General features: G+C 29.2%; 3 protein-coding genes across 3 annotated transcripts; 2 read left to right on the top strand and 1 right to left on the bottom strand.

The window, feature by feature from the left end:
* Positions 1-10,292: 10,292 nt before the first annotated feature.
* LOC108456455 (jasmonate-induced oxygenase 4) lies at positions 10,293-11,777 on the top strand. The gene is made up of 3 exons (XM_017755030.2): positions 10,293-10,851; positions 10,974-11,304; positions 11,397-11,777. Exons 1-3 carry the CDS (start codon positions 10,355-10,357, stop codon positions 11,643-11,645), a joined length of 1,077 nt encoding a protein of 358 aa, XP_017610519.1. The 5' UTR covers positions 10,293-10,354; the 3' UTR covers positions 11,646-11,777.
* A 5,103-nt stretch (positions 11,778-16,880) lies between these two features.
* LOC108455101 (myb family transcription factor PHL7-like) lies at positions 16,881-18,245 on the bottom strand. Its single transcript, XM_017753711.2, has 5 exons — positions 18,127-18,245; positions 17,994-18,033; positions 17,817-17,874; positions 17,639-17,711; positions 16,881-17,500 (listed from the first exon to the last, which is right to left on the bottom strand). Exons 1-5 carry the CDS (start codon positions 18,172-18,174, stop codon positions 17,051-17,053), a joined length of 669 nt encoding a protein of 222 aa, XP_017609200.2. The 5' UTR covers positions 18,175-18,245; the 3' UTR covers positions 16,881-17,050.
* A 1,544-nt stretch (positions 18,246-19,789) lies between these two features.
* On the top strand, positions 19,790-20,883 carry LOC108456038 (rhodanese-like domain-containing protein 10). The gene is made up of 2 exons (XM_017754631.2): positions 19,790-20,325; positions 20,401-20,883. Exons 1-2 carry the CDS (start codon positions 19,868-19,870, stop codon positions 20,597-20,599), a joined length of 657 nt encoding a protein of 218 aa, XP_017610120.1. The 5' UTR covers positions 19,790-19,867; the 3' UTR covers positions 20,600-20,883.
* Positions 20,884-21,081: the final 198 nt, after the last annotated feature.

The following is a 21,081-nucleotide window of genomic DNA, read 5'->3' as shown; positions in this document are numbered from 1 at the left end:
AGGTTTAACCACAATATGCTTTATCTTATCATACGAGGTCAAAAAACCATAAACCTCATCAACTGTGAAAGAACTATTTGCGGCTATATAAAATCGTGTCTCTAAAGGTTGAATAAGACGGGGGCAACGAACAAAGTAGAATCAACCCTAAATCTTCCTTATCATACTGAACCTCCATGGCCTTCAAATTTGAGAGAATTTTTTTAAACACTGTTAAGTGTTAGTGTACAAACGCGCCATCCTCCAAACGATGAGCATAAAGACGTTGATTCATATGCAACTTGCTTGTTAGAGTTTTCAACATACATATTTCTTCTAGCATCTTCTATAATGCAGCGGCGGTCTTCTCTTTCATCACATCCTGTAAAATTTCGTTGGACAAATGCAAATGTAATTGTGCTAACGCCTTTCGATCCTTACGATTCTTCTCTTCATCTTTTAATGTCGAAGGCATATTATCTATATCTAGCAGGGCATCCTCCAGATCCATCTGTGCAAGAACTATTTGCATCTTAATCTGCCACAACACAAATCTGATGTTGCGATCCAACAGCAGAATTTCATACTTTAAAGACGTCATTACCGTAATCAAGATGAACAACCTGAAAGCTCTGATACCAATTTGTAAAAAATAAAATAAAATTAAGAACATATAGATTTTTACGTGAAAACTCTTTCGGGAAAAAACTATTGACAGAGGAGAAGAGAATTCACTATGTCGAATACGAATAATTACAAGAGGAATAGACTACGTCTATTTATAGACTTGTAAAGCCATATTCTAATAAGACTAAAATACCTTATTCTAATCAATATAAAATAGATGGAGTTTAATAAGATTTAAAACCTTATTCTAAAATAAAATAAATGAAGTGTAGTTCTATATGAATTTTACTTTTATTTTATTTTACCATTATATTTTATTTAAATAATGATTCGGTCATTTAATTCTAACAAGTTAAACGCTCCAAAAGAGCTAATATATCACTATCTAAAAAGTACAAAATTTGTGAAGGTTAATACATTACTTTTAAAAGTTATTTGTAATGGATCTCATATTAAGATTGTGAACGAGAAATAGATTATATTTCATATGAATAAAAAAAAGGGATTGAATTATTAATTTATAATATTTATGATATTCCTTTGTCATCATCTCTATTAAAGGGTTGAAAGCAAAATATTTGATTGTGAAAGATCTATTCATAAGCAATAGAATTTGATAATTCTATCTAAAGCTTATTATGGTTGGATGCATCTAAAGTTGCAAGTATTTTTTAAAAACTGTGAGTATAACTCTACAGTATTCAGAATAAGTTATAAACTAAAATTGCGTAGTAAAATATTATTGATGAAAACTTGCAAGAGAGAAAACTTATGTATGAAAAGACATTGGTTATATACCTGTTATACACATGGAAAATAAGATTCACTCTTAAAGTTTGCTATTAATAGATTTTTGGGCATTTGAAGATTTTGGCATATTCCTTGAAGCGAATATTACATACAATTATTTGGAAATTATATTTATTGACTTGGTGGTATTATAGACTTCACATTGATTTAAACATTTCTAGTAGTAAATGTCAAAATAGTACCTATATGTGGATACAAATTAAAAGGAATGATAATAAAATTATTCATTTGTTACAATTTAGTACAATTGAAACACATGTCAGAAGTTTACTAACACAAATGTGTTTACTACATGGCGTGACCAGTTAGACCATCTTGAATCGTATATAATGCGAAAATTAATTGAGAATTCATATGGACATTCAATTAAAGAACCAGAAGATTCTTTAATTTAAAGAATTCTCATTTGTTGTTTGTTCTAAATGAAAATTGATTATTAGAAACTCACTAGCTAAAGTTGAGATTAAATGTTTTGCATTTTTGAAATGAATATGGGCTCATTCATCGACCATTTGGATGGTTTTGATATTATATGATTTTGGTAGATGCATCTACAAAATAATCACATGTGTTATCAACTCGCAACCTGTTGTTTGTGAGATTACTTGTTTAAATGATTAATTTCAAATTATGCAATTAAAACAATTTATCTTGCTAATGTTGGTGAGTTTACATCCCACGTTTTCAATGATTATTGCATGTCAATTGGGATAAAAGTTAAACATCATGTAACTCATGTTCACACACAAAATGATTTAGTTGAATTGTTTATCAAATGCCTCCAATTAATAGCTAAACTATTACTTATAAGAACAAAACTTTCTATTTTAACATGAGATTGTATTAATTTACATGTTGTACGCGTCAAGCCAATAAATTATAAATACTCCCCGTTACAATTTATTTTTGGTCAAGAGTCAAATATTTCCCATATTAAAATTTTTGGATGTGCGGTATATATTCCAACTGTTCCACCCAAGGCACGAAAATGGTTTATAATAAGAGATTGGGAATGTATATTTATATGAGTCTCCTTATAATATTTTTGAGCTATTAATTCGAGATTTAATTATAACATGAATTGTCAGTTTTCCCAACATTAGGGGAAGAAAAATAATAACTTATAATGAGTTAGGGGGAACCAGAAGTTCAATAAGGATAACTCATTACAAGTTAACTATTAGATGTATTTACAAACTTAATAAAAATAACCAAGTGTTATATAGATTGATCGGTTTCAAAGATGAAAATTATTCTATATGGTCATATAGTGGAGGCCGGTGCTCCAGAAGAGACCCAAGACATAACTAATAAGTAAAACTTCGAAGAGATTCAGTACCTAAAACTGAATTTTAAAATAATGAAAATAAGAAATCTTGATAAGTTATGTCAATTCGAGAAAATGTGGAACCGAATAATAAAAGTGGTCGACAATGATTTTGCATACAATATTATTATTGAAATAATGAAATAAAATGAGGATCTTGAATAAATCTATTGAGAAATATAGATATGGAATAAATTGATCAAAATAGAAAGACGCAACTCAAGTATAATTAAATTCATGGAGTTTTTGGACCAGTAGTCCAAATATCTAAAGGTATAAAGCCAATAAATGTGCAAATGAAGTAGTTTTACAAAAGCGGAATAAAAATATAAAGTTTGTCGCTAAGTCTAGGCATTGATTATGAAAAGATATAATATTCTTTTGTGGTGGATGCAATAACCTTTAGATATATTATTAAATTGACAATTCATAAAAGATTTAACTTATGTTTAATGACTATTGTTATAACCTTTTATGAATCACTATATAATAAAGTTTATATTAAAATCCTTGAAGGATTTAAGACGTTAGAAGCATATTGAAATTCTTGAGAAATTATTCATTTATATGAATTGAAATAATTTGAATATATGTGGTAAATTTGGCTTAATGAATAATAGTTAAATGAGGATTATAAAATGATCCAAAATACCTATTTGTGTTTTCTTAAAAGAATCATGATTAAAGTTTGTTATGATTATTATTGAATCTCCTGAAGAGATCAAAATATATTTCTCCAAATTTCCCTCACTCGTGACTTTTAAAAGAATGGCAATATAAATGCTTATCAAATACATTCAAATAATCATTTGAAAAACTAGTATTCAAGATTGAATACGTAGAATACGAGAAAATATGTATGTTTTCATGAGGGGGAGTAAATAAGCGTTGCACTCTTTTTCCCTTAATCGAGGTTTTGTCCCATTGAGTTTTCCTGGTAAGGTTTTTAATGAGACAGCATATTATGCGTATTATAGATTGTGTACTCTTTTTCCTTCATTAGGTTTTTATTCCACAGAGTTTTTCCTAATAAGGTTTTAACGAGGCACATTATCTATCAATGGACGTCTAATGGGGAGTGTTATGAATATCTTATTAAGTGGATGTCCATCATATCAATATAAAGTTTTAATGTACTTTAAATTCTAATAGTTAGAGCTCTACTTCTTTTATACTTCTTATGCCTATAAATAAAGACTCTAATGAAGCATTGTAAGACCCTTTTTTATCAATAAAGTATATTATTTATTGCTTTCATATTTTCTTTGTTCTTTATTCTCTCTATCTCTCTTTATTTTATAACAATTCTACTATAATACCATTAATTTTGTTATACTTGTATACTTTTCATATTGGTTCCTATTTATTTCTACGTAATTCAAATTTATAATTAATTATTGTTATATATAATTATAATAAAAATAATCCAATTTAGAATTCAACCTGATATATTCATGATCCAAATATTAAAAAAGAGCCCATCTTCATTACCGAGGAGGGCTAGACAAAAGACGCTTCCTCCCTCATAATCAATTCGATTAAGGTTGGATAAAATATTTTAATTTAAATATTAAATATTATTATTCTAATTATTATTCAATTATATAATAATAATTTTTAATATTCTAAAACTAAAAAAATAAAATGAAAAAAATATAAATATAATATTAATATATAAATTGCATAAAATAAAATTAAAATAAAGTAGTAAATTTAAAAAAATTAATACATAAAATAAATACAATAATAGATAAAACAAGATGTGACTTCCCCTAGATATTTTACACTTTGTCCCAAAAAAAAACGTGTAATGCCTAACGAGTAGGGGTCAAGTCGGGGTAACATGGGCCCGACCCCCTTAAAATGAAAAATTGCACTTTGGCCCCCCTAAAATTATAAAAATTTGATTTAATTCTTTATAAATTATAAAGATATAAACTATAAAAAATTAAAATTTTATCTGGCCCCCCCTAAAATTTTGTTCTGGCTTCGCCTCTGCTAACGAGTTAGTTCTGCCAATCCTCTTACACCATTTGTTACTGAATAAATGTATTCTTTTTTTATAAAATGTTTAGAATTATTTATAGCCCATCTCCAACTCATAAATAGGATAATAATGTGCTTTAGTACACCCGAATCCACGTTCTCCTACAATGACAATAATACTTATGCCAATCAAGCTAAGTCAGTTGACAAATATTCATATTTTTTGAACTATATGAATATGAATCTACAAGTTTATCTAAAATTTTAAATTTATTTATTATTCATAAATTATTCAAGTGTTATTTTATAAATTCAAATTAAATACTATTATCCAGAGAATATCCGAATCCTAAAAGAAATCAATTTTAAATTTTTAATCCTTCTTATATTGAAATATATAAAATTCAATTTAAATTTATCGAAATTATTTATATATAATATTAAAATTATAAATAAATTATAACTAATGATTCGAGTAGTTAAATTTGCATCCATTATTAAAATAAACCTTATAAATTCAAATAATAAATATACAAATATCTATTCGTATTCATTTCAAAATCATAATTTCAAAATAAAATTTAAAATATTTTTCGGCGGGTGCCTCATCAACATATATGGTTAATTGTCACGTGTTTTTGAATTGTGAGACTCTATTTTATACTATAATTTTTCTGAACTTTGATCAATGTTTGACACGTGAGTTCTTTACACGGCGAGGTGTTGTAGTTCGGTCATGTTCCAATGATGTCGGCCGATACTTTTATGCGGTTCAGGTAAGTTCAGTTTGATGGTACTGCCATGTCACTCACTATTCGTCATTCACATAGAGATTAACTAGTTTTAAATCTGTATATAATTATAACACAACTGATAAATTTTATAAAATAATATAATATTATATGTGGTTTTCTATAAAAAGAATAAGAAAATTACGAAAATAGTACTATTTTTAAATTAATTATAAAAATAGGTCATTTTCTACTATAAAATTGAATGTCGCTTGACTAATTGGCGGCAATACTCTTTTTTTCCTCAATCATTAAGTTTAAAAAATAATTTTTTATTAGTGTCATTTGGCACGTTGACGGTATCGGACTGAAGTGTGATAAACCAAAATATTCAAATATTTTATATGAAACTTTCCCTTTTAGATTGGTTGTCGTTAAAAAAAAAAAAAAACTTAAGAATGTCGCGTGACAACATGACGACACCAAATATATTTTAAGGGATGATTGTTTCGTAAACCATTCCTTATTATTTTCTTTATAAAGTAATTTTGTAACAACTTCAAATATAGAACATATAACATTTAAACTATATATGTGAGCTTTTGATGTATATATGCTCAACCTTTGCACAACATTAATTATTTTTATTAAATATAGACTAAAATTTTAAAGGTTAAAATATGCTCAATGTTATTATATTCTTCAGATATTTGAAATTTAGTTTTATATTTTTTTTCAACAGTTTTATTACTTTTTTTTGAATTAAAATTTTAGGTTTATTTGTTTACACCATTATAATCCTTTTGTCACATTTGTTGGTGTAATATTTTGAAATTTAAAAAAAATTCTCTTATTATCAATATAACAAAAAGTGACATTGTAATGAAATTGAATTTATTAGAGAATTTTAATGGTGTTAATATTTCTTAAAAATTCACTTCAATATTTTTAAAAGAATAATGTATTTAATTTAACTAATAACATTATAAGAGTTGAGATATCAAATTGTGTCAAAATTAAAATTTTATTTCAAAAATTAAATGTAAAGGTTGAATTTCAAATTTTAGCCAAATATAAGGATCAAAACTAAAAGGGGAAAGTTTGATGTAAAAAGAACAAAATGTTCAGGGGCCTGTATGAAACTTTCCTTTTAGATTGATTATTGTAAAAAAAAAAAACCTTCATAAACCCTTCCTTACTTATTATTTTCCTTTTAAGGTACTTCCATTTTTAAAATAATTACTTTAATCCCTCTCATTACATCAAACTTGTTCTTCTTCATTTTTTTAACCTCAGAATTTAAATTAACAATTTTATCTTTTCTAATTTTTCTTTTTCTCTCTTTTAAAATTAAAGATCTCTATATCAAATTATGTATTAAATTAAAATTTAAACATAAATTTGATATTTATTGCTAAAACTTTTTCTTTTTTAATTGATAGAAACATTTCATTTTGAAGAGAGAATGGGGATAAAAATAAAAATATTTGAATATTTTTATTAATGTGTGAAATAGAAACATAGAAACATAATAAATATATGAAGAAATAATTAAAGAATCCGAGACTCCAAAGAAATGTAATTGCGAGAGAGTGTGCTCTTTTTTTCTTTTTATTTTTTAATCTTTAAAGATGTGTATAAGAGGTTTTTGGTGAGGCTCATGTAATAATATATGATTATAGGGATAATATAACAAGAAGACGTGAGTGTCAGTTTGTACAAAAATTAATAAAATCATATATGTAAGAAGTTAATTTATAGTTTTTGAAGGATGTTTTTCTTAATTTGGATACACTTTCCCATTACATTATTAATTAGTTTATTATGTAAACAGGTTGATATTTTGGCAATGTGATAAGACCTGCATCCACGTCGGTTTCCATTGAAAAACAATCGAGTTATATACTTGGATTCAACCCATTTCTCTTGAATTCACTTGTCATTTTGCAATCTTAATTATTTTTAATTTTGTTTCATAATTTTTTAAAAGATAAAAAAAATACACCTAATTAAATTTTCAATCATCTTAAAAAAATTAATCTATTTCTTTTGTTAATAAAAATCTTTAATTAATTGGTTTAATTGTTATCTTTGCTGATGCAACTAACGGAAGCCCCAAAAGCTACCATGTGACAGTATGTTGACCTAGCATGCCACGTCAATAAAATATATTTTATAAAATGAATTAAAATGACCATTTGTCGATATTAATTTTGCATTAGTGCGAGATTAAAAAATCTAAAATTATAAAAAATATAGAAATTTTAAATGTATAAAACTTAAAATTGCTATTTATTAAAAAATTCTAAAATATATATAAAAGTCGATTCTATATGCACATTTGAATTATTTAAAAATTATTTTAAAATATTTTTATTTTTACTTATGTAGTATATTTAGGTCAGTATATTGTTACATGATAATTTTTGATAATTTTTTCAATTACGTAAATAAAATTAAGATTCAAATCGGTAACTAATAAATAATAATACAATTAATTTTTTTACCATTGAAAACTCAATTGATTTTTTTTTTTCTAAAGACATCTTTTACCCTTCAACCTATATTTAGATAACTTCTAACCACGAAACAATGAAAATCATCATCATGAGTTTTGACATATTTGGCCATATGTTTATTGTTTTGACTAAATATTAGCCTAATCTTTTCGCTGTACCAACATAAATATCACGTGAAAACAGCAAGAATATGTATGGCATCGATTTTTCACTGCTTACGCTTATGCGTTCCATTCCATGTTTGAGTAATTATTGGCCTAATAGTTTTTTCCCTCTCTCACCCGATGTTATTTTTTTGCCATAATCTTTGATATTTACATTTTTATCAACTTCTATCTTTATTTTCTTTTTGAGTTAAATTTAATTATTAATCTTTTAAAATTTAAACATTTTTATTATAAAAATACTAATTAAAGTATTAACTACTTTTTAACAAAATTGGCATGCTAACTTACATGATAGTTCACATATATTTCATATTTGTATAACAATATATTTATTTTATATGTCACATTAATAAATAATTTAAAAATAATTAAATATTCAAAAATTTTAAATTATTATAAAAATTTCATAAAATTTAGAAGAAGTAGCATTAACTACATTTTGCTTTTTCACGTGAATTGCAATATTTAAAATTTAAATTTTAGTTAATATTTATATTAAAAGAATAACAATTCAACCATTTTCAAAAGATTTATGGTCAATTGACTCTTTTTAAAAAGGTTGATGTTCAAATTTAAATAAATAAATAAAAGAATAAAGGCTAAATTAACAAAAGATATAAATGTTGAGGGCTAAATTTAACATTATACAACTAGAGAGTTAAATCAACACAAATATTGTTCACTATACTAGTGATATAATTAAGTTGACTTTTGTGTTTTTGCTTGGTAGAGAGAAAAGAATATTGAAAATATGGAAAATTGAAGAGGTAGAAAATAGAAAGATGAAAAATGTAAATTTTCTTTTCATGGTAAAATTTGTTTTCATGGAGTATTTGGTTGGAATGATGGGAATTTTGAAAGAAAAAGTAATTTTTTTTTCCATCAATTGTTTGGTAGAGTTGAAAAATAAAAGGAAAAATAATAAAACAGTTGAAAAATGCATAGTTTTGAAATAAGGTACATTTATCTCCTTTTCTTTCCCCTCACCATTTCAATTTGAATGTTAAAACCTGGTCCCGACCCGGTTTACCGTATTAAATTTTTAATTTTATTTTTATATAAAAATATTTAAAAATATAATATTGGATACATTAAAATATTAAAATAAATATTTTTAATAAAGTTTAAAAAATCTTTATACTTAAATAACACTAAAATAAAATACAATTTAACATGTATATAACGTTATATAAATAATAGTAACATAATAGTAAAATGGTAACAAAGCAACAAATTTTTTGTCTAAATTTATTTTTTTAAATCTATATTTTTACTCAAACCTTTTTATTTCTCACACTCGGCCGGACCCGACACATGACTGTATGTCAGTTTTATTGAGATTAATGAAGACGAATAATTTTGGGACTTAGAGTATGTTGAGAAAGCAAAATGAAATAGTATTTTATTTATAAATTAACTATGAGTTGTTTTGTTTTCCCATCTTGAGTATATTCTTACCTTAAGCATTACATATTTACCCAAAATTATTTCCAAGTATATGAAGTTTCTCCGTGTAAGGAAACGTAAAATTTCTTATTCTTGCATATAATATTTCACCTGTCCAAAAACGAAAATAGAAATCTAAATTCCAAATTAAAAGGAAAAAAAAAAGGTTTTTATTTTTGTTAAATTAATGGAAACTTGGCTTGCGCCCACTAAGATTGCCACCTACACTACACTAGACATTTGAAAATTCAAGTTGCCCCAGGAATTAGAATGTTGTTGTTGTCAGTCAGTAATTCTCTTAAAACACACGTGCATAAAAAGGATAAAAATAAAAGACCCTACTTTATTACGTTTCTGTTCTACAAAAAAAAAAATGTCTGATTTTGTTGGCTTTCCACTAAGCAGAGCCAAAAGCAAACTCGTCTTTACTTTTGCTGTACAACTCGAGGACAGTGTCTTAAACCTAATCCGAACCCAGCTTTCGCTGTACAAAAAATACAGATACAATCTTCAACCTATATATTAGAAATCTCACATCTCACCATCGGTGACTCAATTTTTTAATCCTCTAGAGTCGGCATTCGCAAATATCCATTTCCTTAATTCCTACTTTTTGGTTAAAGTCATCACGGGCGCCGAAAATTGCTTTCCTATATCCTTATATAAACCCCCTTTCGCTCCGTCCTCTCTTATCAACCTCATTCCACCTCTCTTTCTTTTCCTCTTGTTCTCTTTTCTTTCTCTTTCTGGGTATATAAAATAATGAATCGTCTCATGAGTTGGCCTGAGCCTGTGGTTCGAGTTCAGTCTCTGTCTGAGAATGGCATACGTACCATTCCGGATCGATATATTAAGCCTATAAGTGACAGGCCTGCCCTGAAATCTGAAATCCATGACCACCTTGACGTTCCCGTTATTGATCTCCAGAACCTGTTCGACAAAGACCCAGCCCTCCACCAGGAGACCTCGAGACGCATCTCCAGCGCCTGCAGGGACTGGGGTTTCTTCCAGGTTGTAAACCATGGGGTTAGCCATGAGCTCATGAAGCGCACGCGTGCAGTGTGGCGTGACTTCTTTGAGTTGCCGCTTGAAGTGAAGCAACAGTACGCCAACTCGCCAAGTACCTATGAAGGGTACGGTAGTCGCTTAGGGATCGAGAAAGGAGCGATCCTTGATTGGAGCGATTACTTTTTTCTTAATTACTTGCCGGTTACATTAAGGAATCAAAGCAAGTGGCCTGCACAGCCGGCATCATGCAGGTGCGCCTGCCTCAAATATTATGATTATAATATAATCGCCGATGTAGGCTGTACGTGAGTATTTTGGCAATTTGAGTCTCACTAGCTTTCTATTAATTATTAGTTGTTGAATCTGGACTCAGGGAACTGGTTGCTAAATATGGTGCCCAAGTTACAAAACTATGTGGAAGGCTGTTGAAGGCAATGTCTATCAACCTTGAACTAAAAGAAGACTACCTACAAAATGCCTTTGGTGGAGATGAAATGGGAGCCTGCTTAAGGGTCAATTTCTATCCAAAATGTCCTCAACCTGAACTTACACTAGGCCTTTCTTCACACTCAGACCCTGGCGCCATCACCATTCTCCTGCCTGATCCCGACGTAGCTGGACTGCAAGTTCGTAAGGGTGGCAAGTGGATAACGGTGAAGCCATTTCCCAATGCTTTCATTGTCAACGTCGGAGATCAAATCCAGGTCTCTATAGCTTTTGTTTGATATAGTATTCATGTTTTTCAATTGCCATATATATTTTCATGGAGGGAAAAATTGACCCATGCATGTTTTAGGTGCTGAGCAATGCAATTTACAAGAGTGTTGAACACCGTGTCATCGTGAACTCAGAAAAAGATCGAGTCTCCCTAGCTTTCTTCTACAACCCCAAGAGCGATTTACTGATAGAACCGGCCAAGGAGCTGGTGAATGAGGACCGGCCAGCACTGTACAAGCCAATGACATATGATGAGTACAGGCTCTACATTAGGATGAATGGCCCTTCTGGCAAAACACAAATCGAGTCCATGAAATCCAACAGATAAAAATATCCAATCTCAAAATATTTATGTGATAAAAAACAGTGATCTCACCTCACTTGCAAATCATACCTTGATTTCGCCTTTGAAGTTCTACATTAATGCGAAAAATATATGCTAGTATTTTCAGGAACTTAATATTTCTTTTATCATCTCAACTTGTACCTACTGACCCTTTTTACTGGAAGTTGTTGATTGAATCAAAGGAGATACCAAAATGCAAAACGATAAAGTACTGCTTTTGTCAAAACATGTATGGAATAAGCTTGGTGAAAGTCAGCAAATAACAATTATATTTAATATATGATATGATGAAAAAGACGTAGAAAAAGTTAAGTTGGGCTTGGCATTGGCATTTGGGTGGAGTTGCCTGGTAAGAAAAATAAAATTAATGTTATCACGGTTACGCTGTGAAAAAGTCAGACTCAGGTACTGCTTCGCACATGCAAACCAATTAGCTGCTTCCTCGGTTTAACACTTGTTTTCTAAGAATGTTCAGAACAATTAGACGCCAAATTAGGATTATAATTAGATTATTTTCCTAATAAAAATAATAAACTAATCCAATAATCCGTCTAACTAAATTCTTCATATGAATAATAAAAATAAATTTTATCAATTAAAAGTACTAACCCTGGACCAGACTGAATAGTTTATGGTATGGGAAAAGCTGAAATTAATTTCTTCAAGCTAATAATTTGTTCTTAGTGTTATACCTTGTGATACAACAATTATGTACTTTCTTTGTCTCAATTAATATGCTACAATAGATATTTTTGGATTAATTTTTTTAAAATGACTTTAATTATTTAAATTTTACAAAAAAATATTTAAAACTAATTTATTAAAATCTTTTATTTATAATAAATTTTAATGAATAAGAAGTCTAACAAATTTAGCGGAGGGTAAAGGCCTAACAATAATACGATTACACGATTCGAACCCAGACTACATTGGAACGATGAACACTCTAATCATCAAGTCAACATGTTCAAATATTTTAATAAAAAATATTTATGAATTTTCTTATTTTCTTTTGGGACAATATTTGTGGAGTTAAACCTATGAGTTTTTGCTTTTATAAATTTAATAAACAAATCCATAAATGAATTATGTTCTTTTATTCCAAAAAGTTGGTATAAACAGTAAAGCTATTCTTCATTCTAGCATACTCATTCGGAAAAAAGAATCTTATTTAAGTGAAGAAAATGTTATTTTTATGGAGTTTTTATCTTTTGGTAAATTAGTAAGGTGTACAATGAGTGATTGGATTTGTTGTATTTTGAAGGATATCCTGCAATAAAATTTATTTGCACGGATTATATATTATAATTGTGAGAGTGTGTATCGTCACGAAAGAGTGACTTGTGTACACCTTAAAATCTTCTGTCTTATTTTAACTATGATAATTGTGATAGTTATAATATTTTTTTTATGACCAAAAGAAAATTATTATAGCTTGGGAATAACATTTTTCTTTAAAGAGAGAAGATTATTGAAAGCTTGCCAAAAGTACTTAAGTGGGTCTAAAAGTGTCTTTGTTGCTTTCATGATGTAAATTATAAGGGATGGAAGGAAAAGATTTTTTCACTTGACCCTTTAGAATGTCTCATATATTTTGGTGGGAAATAGTTCCAAGAAAAAAGATACAAAGGCTATGATTGGGAAAGAATCTGAATATAAAAAGAATATTGTGAAGAACTGGAGAAGGTCGTGACCATTGTAAAATTATTCACTTAATTGAATTTTTGACAATTTTTGTAGTTATTATACTCAAGTTTGCTCTTGAGCAAAAAAAAAAAAATAATAATAATAATTTGAAAGGCATTGCAGCAAAAGTAAGACATTAAAGAAGGTAGATCCAAAAGGTATGCTTATAGCCGTTATTTTAATTTTCAAATGGTGGAAGATAGATGTGATAGAAGAAGCTGATGAAGTTAGAACATGATGAAATAGGTATTGTTAAATAAATCAAAGTGTTTATGACATTATTGATAAATTACCCCACTCTCGGAAAGAAATTGAAAATATCTTAAATTTTTATCATGCTCCTTAAAGTAGAAAAAGAGCATAGAGATTAACGCCATTTATCTTACTTCAATGCCATAGGTAATTCAAAGGTAAATCTTATATATTCTGATCAAAACATGCTTGAAATTTATAATAGGACACAAATGAAATAGAAAAAGAAAATAAACAAAAACCAAATCCTTTGGAAAACAAAATTTAATTAAAAAAAAAAAAACCTAGGGCCTCCTTTTAGAGAAGCACCAACAAATAAAAGATATGATGGAATATGCTATGTACGTCGAAAATTTGGACGTATGACAAAAATATGCCATTTCAGGAAACATGGACTTTTTAGTCATGTTAATGTAAATGAAAAAGTCACTACTAGTATGATTTTCAAGATCAACACCGTTGATCCCTCTAAAGATGGTTGGCAGACTTTGGGCCTTAGTAGAGCTTGTAAATGGGTGAGTTCGGATGGATCAGTTCGGTTCATATTTTTTTCGTTTTTGAATTTAGATTTAGATTTAAGGTGTGTTCTCCATTGTTTTTGGGATGGACTTTTTCTAAAAAAAGTGCTTTTCTCTTAAAAGCAATGAAGAACACATATCATTGGGACAACTTTTTAAATTTTTGGGATGAGCTTTTTTAGAGATGAAAAAGCAGTAAATTTTAGCTTTTTCAGCCAAAAAGCACTTTTAGCTGTTATTTTATCTTTTTAATATTACTTTTTGACTTAAAATGTGTTTGATGCTATTATTTTGTGTTCTCTTCCTTGGTTATTTAATATGAGTTTTACAAATGTGTTAAAAGCATTAATTAAAAATAAAAATATTTTTAAAATAATACAATTGTGTCAATATCTAATTACAAATATTTAATTATTATATTTAAATATTTAAATATAGTTTATATATTCTAATTAAATTTAATAAATAATTAATATTAATTACTTAGAAATATTTAAAATTAATATTATATATTAAAATATTAACAATAAGTTATAATAAATTATTTTTTATATTTTTACTAAAATATCATAATATTAACTAATTTAAATATTATTTAAATACATATTTGTTACTTTATAATATCATGTCTAAAATAGACATTTTACTTTTCAAAAGTACTTTTTGACAAAGAATATCAAACACTTAAATTTTTCAAAGCACTTCTCAAAAGTACTTCTCCACAAAGACTTTTCAAAAGCAATGAAGAACGGCCCTTAGTCTCGAATTGAGTTAAGTGGATTCTAAAATATTTAAAATTATTTGAATTTTATAAGTTATAAAGATTTTAATTTTGAATGTAATAATTCATTTATTTTTATACGATGACAATATAATTCAAATTTACCTTATAAAATATTTATTAAAGTTATCTTATATAGAATAATTAAAATGCTAAAATTTAAGCTTAATAGTGTAAAAAGTCTTCAAACTTTTTAAAATGCAAGTAAGCCATTGATTTTGTTTTCACTTGATCGAGTACTCAAACCGCCAAAATACATTAAAAATTATTTGACTGTTAACTTTAATAGTTAATCGCTAAAGTTAATGATCCCATTTTTTTCAATTAATAAATCACATCATAGTTGTAACATATGATGAAAATGATAAAATGAATAAATATAATAAAAATATTAAAATTTATTAAAATTAAAAATTAAGATTTTAAAAAGTATAAAAATATAAAAATATAAAAATATAATAAAATATAAAAATATAAAAAATATAGATTTTAAAGTTTTTTTCTTTGCAACGTGTCAACGTACGTGGCAAAATAATAAAAATTAAAATAATAAAAATATAAAAATATACTTTAAAAATGATCTATTAAACCCAAAATCGGTCTTAGTTTAGCTTTGCTTCGCTTTTTATTTTATTTTTGTTTTCACTTTTGTTGGCTTTGAATCTTGATTGTTGACTTTCTCATAAGTTTTCTTTCGTTTGAAAAGCAGGAAGGTTAGACCAAGGTATGCTTCTTTGTGTTGTTTGTGAGTATGAGTTTTGGGTGAGGTGAGGGTTGCAGTCAGCAGTGCCACAGTGGTATATGAATGATGGAGCTGTGTTGGTATTGGTTCAAAATGATGAGTGGAAGTTGTGGGTTTGTACCTAAAACTCGAGTGGTGATAATAGTAATGGAACATGATTAAAGAAAGGTCACAATACAGGTGACCTTTGAACTTGAAAATCATAGCAAGATTGTAACTCTTTATTTATTTATTTATAATTTTAATAATTTTCTATATGTTTGATATTTTATAATATTTTTACAACTTTTCTATACTTTTAATAACTTTTTATTTTTATGATATTTTTCTAAAGTTTTAATAATTTTATTATTTTATTATATTTTTATAATTTTTTATAATTTTATCATCTTTTATTGATTTAATAATTTTTATAATCTTAAAAATAGCATTCCTCAATTAATCAATAAGTGCCCTCAATATTAAAATATATCAACCTATACAAGTGCTCAAATAAATAAATATTTTCGAAATTTACTAACATGCTAAAATTAATCAATATCTCTTTTAAACAATAGTTAAACTAAATACAATATTATAATAAAGATTAAAATAAGATGAACTGTTGAAAGATGAGCCTTTAAATCCAGCATTTTTAATTCAAGGCATTTAATGCAATCGATCCAATTCTTGAAATATATTTCAGTATGACTTGCAATATTAACAAAGCTCGCCTACTTAAAAATTCGACTAAAATTTCACCCACTTCTCATGTCAACCCATGCCTAGCTACTAACTACAGTGTTCCAGTTAATTAATTAAATTGGCTTGATTTGGTTAGGTTTAATTTAGTTTAATTTGGCATAGAAGCTTGTTAGGCTGCCATGTTTTCCACGTTGCTTGCTTAGCTTCAAACATTTGACCAAACCAGCCCTGTTCACCCATGTTGGGCGTTTAATTACCCAGGTCAACTCTCAATTAAAACTCAATGGATAATGCCATAGTAGCCATTGACATATAGCTACTCATCTTGTTGTCTGTTGTGTCTGCGCCTGCTTGAGCTAGACCCATGAAGAAATTATATCCAAGTAAGAACAAAACAAAATTAAAATCCAGAGAGATGGCTAAAAAGATGATAAATCCTTTTTCTAAATACAATATGAGCAATCCATGCTCTACAAGTCGACACAAAATGACATATATATGTATCAGATCACCCTCTTTTATTACCTAATGAAGCAGCATTTCTATAATGCTACAAAGTTTTATTTAGATATATGGATTGCTTTCATGGTTTAGAAAAATTATAAAAGTTCAGTTCCAATGCTCCGCTTCTTTAATTTAGCAAACCTTGAAAGCAATCATGCAGGTATGTCTACATAATATGATCATATATTATGATATTTTACAAAGTCTCCTGTGGCAATATTCACATAAAGCTAGGCACCAAGGGTGATGAGCAAACTGGGATATTCCAGGGAAAGCTGTTATCATTTGCAGTGTAGGAAAGTCTTTCTCCCCCGTTAAGAAGCATGTTTTGATCATCATATTCATAGCCATCTGCGCTGAATGACGACGGTAATGCATACATTGATGATGATGATGATGATGATGAAGATGACGCTGAGTTATCTTCCACTATTCCAGCCCTTTTTAGAGCTTGAATTCTTTCTCCAGACTCTATTTCGTTTTTGTCGGCCTCGGGATCGGTTTCAAAATCTTTTGAATTGGACTCAGACTCCTCACATAACGAAGGCAATGATATGGGAGACAATGATTTAGTAGCTTTTGTTGGGGTGACTCGGTTTCTATGCTCCCCTGCAATTCTCTCAAAGTATCTCGCCTGTGCTTCAAACTTAATCTTCAAATTCCTTCTAACCTTGAGATATAATTAAGGAAAGTGTTAAACCCCATCGCTGGGCTTATTATACCTTTATTCTTAAGTAAAAGTAAACCAAAGACAAAATCTAAAATCTTATCATGCTTTGGTCTCATATGCATGGATATATGCAAATACCTGGAGTTTATCATCCCCTTGTTTTCTTTGTGCTTCCATATATAATTGCAGAGCTTCATTAAGCTGCGCGCCTCTTTATATGTTTTTCCAGTCATAGCAAAGACACAACAAGCAAGTGAATATATACATACATACATATGTACTGAAAGAATTCCCCAACAAAGAAACGATAACTCACGATGTTGTACCAAAATTAGGCAGTATTTCTGAAATATTTCTCCTCTCAAACTTGCCTTCTGCGGTTAAACAACGTGATAATATTAATCCCAAGTTAGAGAGATATGGAATCGAAGTTATCAAAGGATTCTATCGACGACTTCAATGTTAGTGACAGACTAAGGCTGTTTCAACTTACTAGTATTTGTTTCGGGAACAAACTTTAAAATCCTGAATTTCTGGGGAAAAAAAGAAATCAATAACTCAGATGTTTATATCGTAAACCGATGACAATACATGTTCGTATAACTCTTGGAGAAATATGAGTTAACCTGCAAGTGACTTTTGACATGGTAAATGGTGAGGCCATCAACGCCCATAGCCTTCAGAATTCCCTTTGGCGTTGCCCCTGGCAACCACAATTCCCAAAATCATCACCCACCGTAAAACCAAACAGAGCTGAAAAATAAATAAATAAATAAATTCCCAGCTCTACACTTACTATCTGGACCTCCTAGCTGATTAACAGCTTGTTCGAATCGATCGTGAAGCTCTTGAGTCCATCTGAGGCGTTCTTTGGCTAAGCCATCAGCGCGACTTGGACGACGCATTGTGGAGAGATTGGCTCGATTGTAGCACGAGCAATCTGCTTGTGTGTCCCAGGTTGATTATAGAGAGGAGGGAGTGAGACAAAAACAATTGGGAACCAAAATATATATATTAAGTTAGCGATAAGCACTAAGAATGGATTGATAGGATTAATGGGTGCCTTAAAATGTCATTTAGCTGTCGCAATTCGCAGAGATTTCCCATAATCCAAATTGCTTAATTAATTCAAATTCAAATTAAGAGATTAGGTTCCTTGTTCTAACTCTTTTGCCGATAATCTCCATGTTTCAGTAAGAAAGCAGATTACTTGCTTTACTAGTTTACAATAACATGAAGATTGAAGACCCCCCTCCCTTTCCACTCGGTTCAACACTGGATTGGCCACTCTATGACCTACCACAACTAAAGTGCTCTTAAAATTAAAACTGGACTTTGTTTTGGGCTTCAACTACATCATCAAGAAAAGATAATTCTGTTTTTGCTTTATTTGCAGAAGCATCCAGTTAAATTTCATCATTACAGTACTAAACAAATGAATGCTGCTACACTAGTGTTTGTCAGCCATGGAAATGCTTTCAGACCTCATCCCCAAATCGTAACTCTCATTCCCAAGCTACACAGTGTAAAGCAAGGAAAAAGAAAATTATTCTTTATCTGCAGGGAATATTAGCCTGTGTTCATCCCAAACTGTGCATTAATCACACTAAAAGTCAGGCAAAAGTGTGTGATTGAAACTCCCAAGCTCGAACAATAGCAAATTTTAATTTATCGACCTTTATGTATGCAGGCATCAGATTTGATCCCACTATCCATGCTTGGTAATAGGTCCTTTCAGTACTCACATTGATAATCTTGCATAGTCTGCCATCTGGGACTGGCTTTCAACTACATCATTCCCATTCATTAAACATGATCCTTGGACACATAAAGCAAAAAAACAGAATCAACCACCATGCTCTGCAATGTCAACCTTGTTTGGCTCATGTTCCTTCCCACCTTTCATTCGGATTTTGTTCATATACTTGATATTTGTACCTTTTAATATTATTAGGGCTTATTAAAATTTTAAAATAATGATGTTTGATTTTTTATTATAAAAAGGCTTTTAATCATTCATTTGACATGTAAATTTATTGTTGATTAAATATAATTGATTAGATTTTTACATACTACTAATTGTATGATCAAATTACAATAAACGAAAATTTTACCTCTTCACTTTAATGATAATAATTATTGGTAATTTGGTATTATTAATTTCGACCAACTAATAACATTATAAAAATAAGTTTTTAAAAAAATCAAATTAAATCTCAAATTTATTGTAATAGTGGGACAAAATCGGAATTCAACCGTCCAAGCAACAAAGGCTTGAAAGATAACGTGGTGGGCTCCTCCAACAGGCAAACAAAGATAACAAGTGAACACAACCAAAGACGATTGCTTTCAGGATAAGGAAAAAAAATGGCAATTCAACTGAACCACTTCCAGTCATCGTTGCTGAAGCAAGAGAAGCAACCTAAGCCGCTATTCTTCACTTCCTCTAAAACCAAAAACTTTGGTGTCAATACTGCAGCATCAAGCAGTGGGCAGCAGCTAATACAGTCGGGTGAGGTGAAGCCTATACTGCCTAAGGACGCAGCCACGGCCCTGAATTCCGAGGGTTTCAAGTTACTCGACATTAGACCGCAGTGGGAACGAGAAAAGGCATATGTTAAAGGGTCACTTCATGTGCCACTCTTCGTTAAGGACATGGACAATAGCCCCATTACTCTTTTGAAGAAATGGGTGCATTTTGGCTACATTGGCTTGTGGACTGGTCAAAACTTTACTATGATCAATCCTAATTTCGTCCAAGAGGTAGAGGCTACTCTTCCTGACAAGGACGCTAAGCTGCTTGTAGCTTGTGGCGAAGGCCTTAGGTAAAAACTTCTTAGCCAACTTTTTTCCCCTTTTTTCTTTGTTTCATTTTTTAGTGATGATATTGCTATCCTTAGGTCCATGATGGCAACTTCCAAGCTATATGAGGGAGGATATAAGAACTTGGGGTGGCTGGCTGGAGGATTTAATCGAGCTGCAGATAGTGATTTCCCAGAGATTGAAGGGCCTGAAAAGTTGCAGTACGCTACAATTGGGGGTGTGTCTTATTACTTCCTCCAATTGCTCCTCCTCTTGCAAGCTGTCGGCAAAGAGTAATTGATTAGCTAGTCTAGAGTCATTTCTGGGCGAGATTTTGCTAACGCTGACTCGGTCCCAGTCTTGCTAACCAGCAATCTAGCTGGGACTGTACATGATTCGGTTTTTATTGCCATAATGGTTTATTTTAGCTTCCAATTTTTTTAAAAAAATTTTCGCGTTAATTTATTTTGTTTCATTTTTTAGTTTTTATATTTGTGTTTTTTTGTTAAATATCTAAAGTGAATGAAAAATTAACATTTTTAATTTTGCTAATATAATATATACGTGGCTAATATGTTTAACATTTAATTATTTTATTTTAATTTTAAAATTCAAAAAATATTTTTAAAATTAAAAATAAATTAAAATATTAAAATATAAAAATTAAAATAAATATTATCATATTTTTAAAATCTTTAATTTTTAATTATATATTAACATGTCATCCATGTGACAATCCACATGTATGACACGTCAACAAAATTAACAACTATCCACAT

This window comes from Gossypium arboreum, chromosome 9, assembly GCF_025698485.1.
Source record: "Gossypium arboreum isolate Shixiya-1 chromosome 9, ASM2569848v2, whole genome shotgun sequence".
NCBI lineage: Eukaryota > Viridiplantae > Streptophyta > Magnoliopsida > Malvales > Malvaceae > Gossypium > Gossypium arboreum.
The sequence above is the reverse complement of the archived record's forward strand: the minus strand, read 5'-3'. Positions and strand labels throughout refer to the sequence as shown.

Coding starts and splice junctions, on each gene's coding strand:
- LOC108456455 (XM_017755030.2), top strand. CDS start 10,355: ATGAATCGTCTCATGAGTTGGCCTGAGCCTGTGGTTCGAGTTCAGTCT. Junction 10,852..10,973: donor GCACAGCCGGCATCATGCAG/GTGCGCCTGCCT, acceptor ATCTGGACTCAG/GGAACTGGTTGCTAAATATG. Junction 11,305..11,396: donor ACGTCGGAGATCAAATCCAG/GTCTCTATAGCT, acceptor TGCATGTTTTAG/GTGCTGAGCAATGCAATTTA.
- LOC108455101 (XM_017753711.2), bottom strand. CDS start 18,174: ATGGGCGTTGATGGCCTCACCATTTACCATGTCAAAAGTCACTTGCAG. Junction 18,034..18,126: donor ATGTCAAAAGTCACTTGCAG/GTTAACTCATAT, acceptor TTTTTTCCCCAG/AAATTCAGGATTTTAAAGTT. Junction 17,875..17,993: donor TGTTCCCGAAACAAATACTA/GTAAGTTGAAAC, acceptor GTTTAACCGCAG/AAGGCAAGTTTGAGAGGAGA.
- LOC108456038 (XM_017754631.2), top strand. CDS start 19,868: ATGGCAATTCAACTGAACCACTTCCAGTCATCGTTGCTGAAGCAAGAG. Junction 20,326..20,400: donor GCTTGTGGCGAAGGCCTTAG/GTAAAAACTTCT, acceptor TGCTATCCTTAG/GTCCATGATGGCAACTTCCA.